This window comes from Palaemon carinicauda, chromosome 31 (genome assembly GCF_036898095.1).
Source record: "Palaemon carinicauda isolate YSFRI2023 chromosome 31, ASM3689809v2, whole genome shotgun sequence".
In the NCBI taxonomy this organism is placed as follows: Eukaryota; Metazoa; Arthropoda; class Malacostraca; order Decapoda; family Palaemonidae; genus Palaemon; species Palaemon carinicauda.
In genome coordinates, this window is record NC_090755.1 from 72,386,248 (window position 1) to 72,397,490 (window position 11,243).

General features: G+C 39.0%; 1 protein-coding gene across 2 annotated transcripts in view; it reads left to right on the forward strand.

Annotated features, from left to right (window-relative positions):
• Positions 1–5,726, forward strand: part of LOC137624533 (spindle and kinetochore-associated protein 1-like) — a 130,962-nt gene extending 125,236 nt beyond the window's left edge. For both annotated transcript variants that reach the window (XM_068355406.1, XM_068355407.1), the window contains exon 6: positions 4,547–5,726. In XM_068355406.1, coding sequence (XP_068211507.1) covers positions 4,547–4,698 — 152 coding nt within the window. In that variant the 3' untranslated portion in view covers positions 4,699–5,726. The remainder of the gene's footprint in view (positions 1–4,546) is intronic.
• The last annotated feature ends 5,517 nt before the right edge of the window (positions 5,727–11,243 follow it).

The following is an 11,243-nucleotide window of genomic DNA, read 5'->3' on the forward strand; positions in this document are numbered from 1 at the left end:
CAATTTCCATAACTCCCATATTATCTAAAGTTTTTGAACGTCTTCTGGCAAAACGTCTTAATAGGTTTGCTGAAGGTAATCATCTATTCCCTAGTTTGCAATTTGGTTTTCGTAAAGGCCTTGGAGCATGTGATGCCCTTCTTACAATCTCCAATGCAGTACAGAAATCCCTTGATTGTGGTCGGGAAGTTCGTATGATTGGCCTTGATTTTAGTGCTGCCTTTGACCGTGTTGATCATGAGGCCCTTGTTTTCAAACTGAAACAGTTGGGAGTGGGTGGGTCGTTTCTTAGCATTATTATTGACTTTTTAAGTAGTAGATCTCAAAGAGTAGTTGTTGATGGGCACCATAGTGAGTATAGGAATGTGATATCCGGTGTTCCACAGGGTAGTGTTCTTGGCCCATTACTTTTCATACTATATACACATGACATGTGGTTTGGTCTAGAAAATAAGCTTGTTGCATATGCAGATGATGCTACTCTCTTTGCATGAATTCCATCCCCTGAATTTAGATCTGGGGTTGGTGAATCCCTTAATAGAGATTTAGCTAAAATTAGTGCATGGTGCAAGTTATGGGGTATGAAGTTGAATCCTAACAAAACTCAAAGTATGATTGTAAGTAGGTCAAGGACGGTGGCTCCTCAACATCCGGATCTCAGTATTGATAATGTTTCTTTAAATTTGTATGACTCTCAAAATTTTAGGTGTGATTCTCGACAGCAAATTTACTTTTGAGAAACACATAAGGTCTGTGTCTTCTTCAATTGCACAAAACATTGGCTTATTGAGAAAGTCTTTTAAGATATTCGGTAATCAATCTATTCTGAAGAAGTGTTTTAATTCTTTTATTCTACCTTGTTTTGAGTATTGTTCTCCTGTCTGGTCTTCAGCTGCTGATTCTCATCTTAATTTGTTGGACAGAAACTTACGGTCTATTAAATTTCTTATTCCTGATCTAGATATCAATCTCTGGCACCGTCGTTCAATTAGTTCATTATGCATGTTGCATAAGATTTTTCATAACTCTGACCATCCTTTACATTCAGATCTCCCTGGACAATTCTATCCTGTTCGTAATACTAGGCAGGCAGTTAATTCTAATAGCCAGGCCTTTTCCATCATAAGACTCAATACTACGCAGTACTCTAGAAGTTTTATTACAGCTGTTACCAAGTTGTGGAATGATCTTCCTAATCGGGTTGTTGAATCAGTAGAACTTCAAAAGTTCAAAGTTGGAGCAAATGCTTTTTTATTGACCAGGCGGACATGAGTCTTTTTATAGTTTATATATGACATATTTGTTTTTGACGTTGTTAATAGTTTATTTATGACATATCTGTTATGACGTTACTTTTTTTTAGAATGATTTATTGTTAATTTGTTCTCTTCAGTTATTTATTTCCTTATTTCCTTTCCTCACTGGGCTATTTTTCCCTATTGGAGCCCCCTGGGCTTATAGCATCTTGCTTTTCCAATTAGGGTTGTAGCTTGGATAGTAATAATAATAATCAGACTTTTGAGGTACCTGGACAACCAGCTCCTCTTGGCAGAGTCCCTAGTTCTCCTGTCAAGGCACAGGGATCTAATCCTAGATCTGTGTAAGGAGTTAGGATCCAGCTGAGCATGGATAAGTCTAGCCTCATCCCCCAAAAGTCCATCAACCACTTAGGCATGGACATAGACTCACGTTTAAGCCAGAGCTTATCCATTTCCCAACAGAATCTCAAGATTCAGAGAAATAGCAGTGAACTTTCTGAAAGGGAAACCTCTTTGGGCAGAAACTTCCAGGCCATCTCTCCTCAATGGAGAAACTCTTCTCATTTAGGAAAATAAATCTTCGCTTTGTATAATGGGCTCTGAAGAGCCAGTGGTCGCAGACATCAGACCACCCTGCAACCCTTTTGTCAGTACCACAGGAAGTGGTAAAGGATCTCCGTTGGTGGCTGAAAAGGAAATCCTTTTAGTGGGAACCCCCCTTCAGGCTCCTTCGCAATTCCTTCTGTTTTCGACTGCTTCTCACCAAGGGTGGGGTGCTCACCTAGAAAGTGAGTAAATCTCTGGCCTATGGCCAGGAGAGGAAAAGGCCTTTCATATTAAATTCCTGGAAATGAAAGCAGTGTACCTAGCATTACCCCACTGAAAGGCCACTTCACGGTAGTGACCTATATATCTCAACAAGGAGGTGCATTCTCTCTCCTGCTATGTCATCTAGTAGTAGAGATAATCAAGTGGACACAGTCCCAAGGAATCTCTCTTGGCGAGGTTTATCCCCGGGAAGGTAATTTCAGATCTGAGCCGTCGAGGGATGACTGTTGATTCAGAATGGCCCCTGCTTCCTCTATTGGTGAAGAGACTTTTGACTTTGGGGTTACTCTCTTCTGTACATGGTTGCCACTCACCTGAATCGCAAACTCCCTCTGTGTTGCTCTCCAGTCTCAGACCAAGCTGCAGTGATGGAAAATGCCTTTCAACAACCATGGGATGGACTAGACTTTTACTTGTTTCCATCATTCTGTCTGGTTCGTCAGACACTGAAGAGAACTTTCAGAATGGCCAAAACTGTTGCTACAACCACACATAAGAAAGTTGCATGGCGCAGTGCATTGCCTGTCTCATCACAGTTGGAGACTATCCAGCATCTCCTTCGAAAGAAAGTCTTTTTGAGACCAACTGCAAAACAGCATTCCCGATATCTCCGAAAGTCATCTGCAGCATTATACCATGCTAAATGGAAAATCGCCTAATTGGTGTCATAAAGAGAATATTACTCCACTCAAGGCTGCTATTCCCTTGATTGCAGACTTTTTGGTGTTCCTGAGGAACAAGAAATCTCTTTGTCACTGGAACTCTCAGCTCTCATTATGAGTTTCGAGCAGTTTTGTCCTCCTTAAGAACTTAAACCCCCTATCTGGGATGTGACGAAGATTCTAAATACCTTAAGAAAAGCCCCTTATGAACTTACGCATACACAGTTTTCCTCCTTGCCTTAGCTTCAGCCAAGAGAGTAAGCAAATTACATGGTCTATCTTATCTTACATCACATTCCAGAGGGTGGAAAGAACTGTGTCTTTTGTTCCCGAATTTGTAGCTAAAACCTTGAATCTGGTTGAAAACGATATCAAATTTGACTCTCATAATCTTCTCTCCCAAAGAGGTAACTGATGACGTGGATGACATGTTACCCTGTCCCATAAGACCAGTGCGTTAATATCCAAAAAAACATAGTATCTTAGACCTAAAATCTCCAATTTGTTTGTGAGCACTAGCCACTCCAAAAAGAAAGTACAGTATCCAGAAACACTTATATAATTTTGGCTGAGAGATACAATCATGAGGGCTTATAAATCATCATTGAAAACGTTGCCAGCCCCCCCTCCCCTCGATCTCATATTTGGGATTGTCTCAACCCAGAACCACTCTGTAGCACAAGTACTCAAAGTTGGTGTTAGGGAATAGACAAACACCTTTTACGGACCATTATCTTAAAAATTGTACACAGGTATATAGACACCTTCTCTTTTGCCCCTATTTCTGCAGCACAAATAATCTAAATGTGCTCTTATGGGACACGTAACTGATTTATCTGGGGCATCAATTATTCTCTGCATTATAAGGGTATGTAATGGGTATCGAAGCAGAAGGTGATCTTGATTGGACTTGGAAGTCACATAATGCAAGTACTGTAAGGATGCCTTAATTTTTCACTATTTAATGATATACTGTATTGGATATATACTGTTATTTTATGTAACACTTGTTGGTTTTCATGTGACTTCACCCCCTGGCAAAGAATCTTATCCCCTGGGATCGAACGTACGGTCTTGCCTCTTTACAAGCTGGCTACACAGTTTGCAGATAATTCATTTTTTATCTTTTGCTATTACTTAATAGTAATTGTATCTATTGAAGAGGAAAGGCTTACCTCTTAACAGAGATTTCCCCCCATCTAAGGAAGACTCCCATATAAATGACTTGGAAGTTTGTATCTGCGTAGGAATAAACTACAAATTTTAAAAACTTTGTATTTTTCCTAGCTATACAAACCTGAGTCATTTATCAAAGATCCCACCTCAACCACCCCTCAAGTCTTTTCACTAGAAAAAGTTTGGAGAGCGTCATGTGCTGGTGTCTTACACAGCATGTGAAGTGGTTGCTTAGCAACTACTGTATAAGAATGATGCAGTCAAACCCTTTTTCTTTGTCTGGTCGTAGAGAAAACGAGACTTGGAGTAACCCTTATAAATGACCCTGGGTTTGTATAGCTAGAAAAATTACAAATTTTAAAATTTGTTGTTTTATTTCTCAGTGATTTTTTAACTTTATAAAAAATACTTCAGGATACACTAACAAAAGTTGATAGAGCTAGGCTACTATCAAAATAATTTTTAGGTTTCAAAGTATTTTATGGTTTAACGGAAAATTTACCCGATATATAATAATCACTATCTGTTGTCCTTTCATTAATCCCGTCAGTAATTGGGAAAACTTATTTCCTGTAACTACAGTAGATGTGAACATTCATTTAAATAATTTTTCTTTACCAGGCTTTTACTTTGTGATTGATAATGATATCAAAAGATGGAGCAATATGAAGCTTGATCCAGCTGGAAGGTCTATGCTGACTGTTTTGCGCACACTGAAGCGTCTCCGGGAGATTAGGGGTCCTGGTAATCTCATACGGTATGCTGTGTCATAGATATGAAAATAGTTTCTGTAATTTTCACTGTTTGCCATTTAATTTTTGTTTTTTTTTTACATAGCTCTAAGAATGGAAGAGTAATTACACTATTAAGAATGTAGAGGCAAAAAGTTTTTTTTACCACTGAAATTTGAACTGAAGTGTAGTGTACATTTTATTAAGATTGTAGTATTTCATAAGAGGTAAAGTATTTTTGTATCTGCTTTATCAGTTATTTTTGGTCAACTTAATACTTTGTGAAAAGTATATTCCCTCCAAGTTGCTCCCATATATACGAAATGATGTTTGTATTTTAATTTTTTGATAATGTCTGTAGGATTTGTAAATGAACAAGAAAGCTGAATTAATTTTCTATGCATGCACTAGTTTCACTGTACACATGAAATCTTTTGGGTTACTAAAGGTCATTTTCAGTTCTCAGAAATTTTGATGAAAGTAAATTATTCTTGTTGAAAAAATGTACAGTATAATGCTATTTTTGCAGGTAAATAAGAGGGACAAGAAAGTGATTTAATGAATGATTAATGTTATAGTTAGTGATTAAACTACAGGTTTCCCACATGTTCTCTTTGGTGGCCCCTCAATAAATTAATCAACTTCTTTTCAGCTGAATTATCACCAATATTTTAAAAATCTAGATATATCAATGGGTAGTTGGTCTGATACATTGAAATAAAATTGAAACCAGCAACGTTACATTTTTGGATAAAGATATAGTGTGAAGATTCCTTTGTACTGTTCATAAGTAATTTTATTTTACCAAATAATTCTAGCAGTTACAGAATTTTAACTGAAGTTCCAAAAGATTTGGTCATCTCCACTATTATGTGCCTTAAATCATGCTATGTCTTTGTACTGTGTAGTTGGACAACTACATTGTACTCCATTAATAACCCCATTCATTGTAAGTAGTCATATTTCAGAATACAGTAGTAGCACAAGTTGTGCCAACCTCTTGTACCAGGAAAACTGTAGATATTTCTATTGTGATATCCAGACCCTATAATTACACCATTGATCACCTTTATCGAATTTTTGTTTAGTAGAAATACACCTTTATTCATTGAATGGCTGAAAGGCTTTATTTTAAATTAATTTATTGTCTCTCAGTTGAGTTACATCAAGGTTCTACTGTCCTTACATTTTTTACCTTGTGTGGATGTTATAGCAGGTGTGAGAGAGGAAGTTCCTTGGAGTATATTTGCTGATAATGATGTTTTGGTAGACCTGACTAAAGAAAGGGTGGAAAGGAAAGAAAATATGGAGACAAGAGACAAGCTCTTGAAGATTGAGGTTTAAAGGATAAATAGGGCCAAGACAAAACATTGCTTGGATGAACTAGAGAAGTTCATTTGGAATATTATGTGATAAGAGAGTGCAAAGGTAAAAGGACTAAATTATAAAAGTGTAGTTAGCCCAGCTTTGGTGTATGGAGCTGAAACATGGCTTATAAAGATGACTCAAGAAAAGAAGTTAGAAGTGGCTGAAATGAGGATGTTACAATAGATGTGTGGAGTAACAAAATGGGATAGGTTCAGAAATGAGTATATTTGTGGGACAGTCAAAGAAGTGTAGAAAACAATTCAGCAAAGAAGACTACAGTGGTTTTGGGATATCATGTGGGGAGATCAATTTTACCAGAGGGTCATGGACATGGAGGTGGATGGGGGGAAGGAGGAGTGGAAAGCCAAAGTTCAGATGGAAAGATAAAGTAAATGACATAAAGGGAAAAGGGATTAAGAAAATAGGATGCCCAGATTAAAAGAGAATGGAGAAGCCTTATACGGAACAGCGTCCCCATATAGAGATGGGTAAAAGCTGTAGACAAAGAAGATTGTCTTTCAGTTGCTATTTTAGATTACCTTTTATGAGGGATCTTACAAACTTTCTAGTCTGAGAAATTTCTGCATTTTCTTCTCTGTTAATAGTCAATTTTGTTGCATAGTATCAACTGACCTACTGTCATTAAAGTTTTTGTGGTTTTCCAGGAGAAGTTATAATTGAGCTGGCCTTTTCTTTTCTTGTACTGTATTTGTTTTATACTGTATTTTAGGAGTATTTTGAATAAAGCATACTTTGCATTATGTCCATAAAGTAGCCTATTTTTTATTTATTTAAATAATTGTTAATCAAGTAACTGTTAATTATTACTAAGCATTCTGGTCATCTTGGAACTCTGTATACGGGAATATTAAGTGTAGAGATGTAGAGCTTAAGCCCTAAATTAATATTTAACAATATTTTTTATCTATTATCCTACCATTTCACGTCATATGTATGTTAGGATTTGCCTAGTTTACCTTGCATTTTTTAGTCAACTGTGGGCAAGGATTTACATTATCTAGGTCAGAACTCGTAGGATTAGGAATGATCTCTGATGAAGTTATGTGCTAATCAATTATAGGTAAAGATTTAACTGTAAATCCCTCTTCACCCTAGAAGAATGCTGTTAACTTTGAGTTGTCAAAAGCACCAACAGATGTTTCCCTGGTATATGATCATACTTAACTCTCCTTTATTTGTTGTCCAATAAGGATCTGCTCTCTGAACATTCTTCAGCATCCACAATCGAGAACTTTAAAGCCACTTTCCAGTGTGTCATACAACAAATCCGTAACTCCATGGCAGAAGTTGAATAATTTATAGTTCTTTCCTTCAAACTTTCTTTGTCTGTTGCAGTACCAATTTCTACAATAATTTTTCCTATCTTGCTCTCTGTAAACCTCTACTGCACTGATCTCATCCAGGTGGAATTTTTTGTCCTCAGAGGCATATGCTATACTTAAGGATCCAGTTTTTGTAGACAAGATTTCGACTGTGGTCATTGCTGTCACCACTCAAATTCATGACCTTACCTTTATCAGGTTATTCTTCAGACCATTATATTGCTCCTTCCCCTGGATATTGTAGCGGTAAGATTATCGTCATGTTTTCTCACTTTCTTGACACTTAAAACATCACAGATTTTGAAGGTAATTTGTATTTTTTCTAACTACAAAACCAAGTCCTTTAATAAATTGATTCTACCAAAGCTGAAACTCAACAGTTAAAACTTACCATTAAATGCTGGGAGTATCCATAAATTTCCATTTGAAGATGAGGAATCAACCCCCCCTTCCCAGTACACTGAACACTCACTTTGATTGAATCTGGAAATTTGGGAGAGGTGATAACATTTTAAGTCAAATGAATGTGTTTTGTATACTGTAGTTAGGAAAATACAACCCGAATGTAAACAGTCGTCCTTTAATAGGAGACTTATCCTATTAGGCAGGAACTTCCAAATACCAAACTGGCTGGCTGAAATCCCAGGATCACTAATCTAAGATGTAGAGAATATTCTAAATGCCTCATGAACCACGATCGAGATTATTATCAGGTTCATAGCACAGGTAACCAAGGCTGTTGCAAAAGAAAATCTCTTTTTCGTAGACTATCCGTCAAGTAAGGCATAAACAATTTGATGGGTCTGCCTAGACATATTCATCCTCCCCCTCATAAGGGGAATGGTGGAATGAACACTTCTATTTAACAATAGAAAAGCTGCTAGCTAAAGGCAAAGCATACCTGTATCTATATCTGTCCAGCTACATAGTATTTCAACAGCTATACCCCAAAGGAGGGGAAAAGCAAGAAGAAAAGGGCCAGACCCTCTCTCACTCGACTTATTACATTGTAACCTCTATCTCAGACATGTTACTTTAGGGCCAGTAAAAAAGGTAGGGTCGCTACACCACCTGCCGAGTAGCAATCACAGGTACGAGTGAATATGTAAAAACCTGCGAGTTCATTTCCATGAACAATGCGCAGTAAAGGTGGGCTAACACTTCAATGCTCTTAAAACTTTAGCCATATATTTTTCTCAGGCGAGAGTAGCCTCAACTCCTCTGATCTCATGGGTGTGCACCTTAATGTGTTCTGGTGCATGGGCGGGATTAATGGTGTAATGCTTTGTTAAATAGTCTCCTGTGGCCAAAAAGAATTCTATTTTGGGGGACTTTTTACTCTACCAGTGCTTATGAACAGATTCTGTTATCTGCGTCTGGCAGCCAAGGATCTAAGGGTAGCACTTACAGGACACCAAGGTAGCTCATCCGGATCATGAATTACTTTACTGATGTGAAGATACTGTATAAGATGAAAATCTGAAATCCAAAACAAACTGATTTTGAGCTTTTGCGGCGAACAAATAATTAAAAGATCTGGCACCAGTGCTCAGAATGAGAGAACAAATACATGTAAAATCAACGGTTCGTAAGTTCTGTGTTTATAGACTAGATAAGTCTAGTATGAAAAAAAAAAAATGAAAGAGTTCTTTAGGAATAAAGTTGCATTTGAATGGCAGGGATTAACCGATGCCCCGACATCATGGGCTCCAAATTTTTGAGCCGGAGGAGGATCAGGATCTAGAGCTCAATCAATCACTTGGCGTATCCAGGATGAAATAGTGTTTTGAGTGATTCTCCTCTTAACCCCACCGGAGCTAACAAAAAGTAATTGTAGTCGGGGCCGTGTTGCTGCAGTGCGTTTATGATAATGTCTCAAACTTATCACTGCACACAGTAATAATTGATCTGGGTCATTGGTTACAGAACATACTCATAATCTGAAAGGGCCCGAATCTAAGGTCCAGTACCCCCGGATTTTGAGTCTTAGCAATGAACTCAGGGACGAAGCTGAGTGTCACTTCTCCCCATCCCCTTGAATGGGCGATGTCATATGAGAGGCCATGAAGTTCACCGACACGCTTTGCTAAGGCTAAAGCAAGCAGGAATGCTATCTTCAAAGTGGCTAAGGCTAAGCAAGCAGGAATGCTATCTTCAAAGTGAACGGTCAGCTGCATGGCTTAATGGTTTGTAGGGAAGGACCTCAAAACGCAAACGACTTTCCAAGGAGGAGGCCTGATCTCTGTCTGAGGGCAAGTGATCTCATAACTCCATATAAGTAGAGAAAGTTCCAATGAAGAGGAAAAGAGGAAATATCCACTCCTTTCAGTTTAAAAGCGAGGCTCAAGGCCGAGTGATAGCCTTTCACCGCCGAGACTGAAAGGAGCTTTTCCTCCTGAAGGTATACAAGGAACTCTACTATTCCAGGGATATAGGCATTGAGAGGAGAAATATTCCTTCCACAACACCAACCACAGAAGACTTCAATTTGCCTGGTACACAAAGGCTGTGAGGACTTGCGCAAGTATTTGGACATTCTCTCAGCAACTTGTGAAAAGCCCTTCTGATAGAGGAGACGCTGGGTAGTCACCAGGTGTTAAGTCGAAGCAACTGCATGGTTCTGTGGAAGATGTGTAGATCTGGTCGTGAGAGGAGTTCTCTCAGTAGATCTACTAGTAGTTGCAGGAGGTCCAGGAATCATACTGCATGATGCCATAGCGAAGCTACAATGGTCATCACTAGGTTTTTTGGATGTTCTGGTCTTCTTGAGCAATCTTCTCATCAAACAGAATGGGGAAAAGGCGTGCATGTCAATGTTATCCCACTGTTGTTGAAATGCATTTTGCCTTAGAGCCTGAGAGTCTGGGACTGGAAAACAGTAGAGTAGAAGCTTGCTGTTCAGAGATGTTGCAAACAGGTCTACAGTGGGGGAACCCCACAAAGTCAGGACTTTGTTGCCCCTAAGAGGATTCAAAGACCATTCGGAGCCTACTATCCGAGTTGCGCTGCTCAGATTGTCAAAACGCAAACGACTTTCCAAGGAGGAGGCCTGATCTCTGTCTGAGGGCAAGTGATCTCATAACTCCATATAAGTAGAGAAAGTTCCAATGAAGAGGAAAAGAGGAAATATCCACTCCTTTCAGTTTAAAAGCGAGGCTCAAGGCCGAGTGATAGCCTTTCACCGCCGAGACTGAAAGGAGCTTTTCCTCCTGAAGGTATACAAGGAACTCTACTATTCCAGGGATATAGGCATTGAGAGGAGAAATATTCCTTCCACAACACCAACCACAGAAGACTGTTCAATTTGCCTGGTACACAAAGGCTGTGAGGACTTGCGCAAGTATTTGGACATTCTCTCAGCAACTTGTGAAAAGCCCTTCTGATAGAGGAGACGCTGGGTAGTCACCAGGTGTTAAGTCGAAGCAACTGCATGGTTCTGTGGAAGATGTGTAGATCTGGTCGTGAGAGGAGTTCTCTCAGTAGATCTACTAGTAGTTGCAGGAGGTCCAGGAATCATACTGCATGATGCCATAGCGAAGCTACAATGGTCATCACTAGGTTTTTTGGATGTTCTGGTCTTCTTGAGCAATCTTCTCATCAAACAGAATGGGGAAAAGGCGTGCATGTCAATGTTATCCCACTGTTGTTGAAATGCATTCTGCCTTAGAGCCTGAGGGTCTTGGACTGGAAAACAGTAGAGTAGAAGCTTGCTGTTCAGAGATGTTGCAAACAGGTCTACAGTGGGGGAACCCCACAAAGTCAGGACTTTGTTGCCCCTAAGAGGATTCAAAGACCATTCGGAGCCTACTATCCGAGTTGCGCTGCTCAGATTGTCCGTGAGCACATCCCTCTTGCCTGGAATGAAGCGAGCTGATA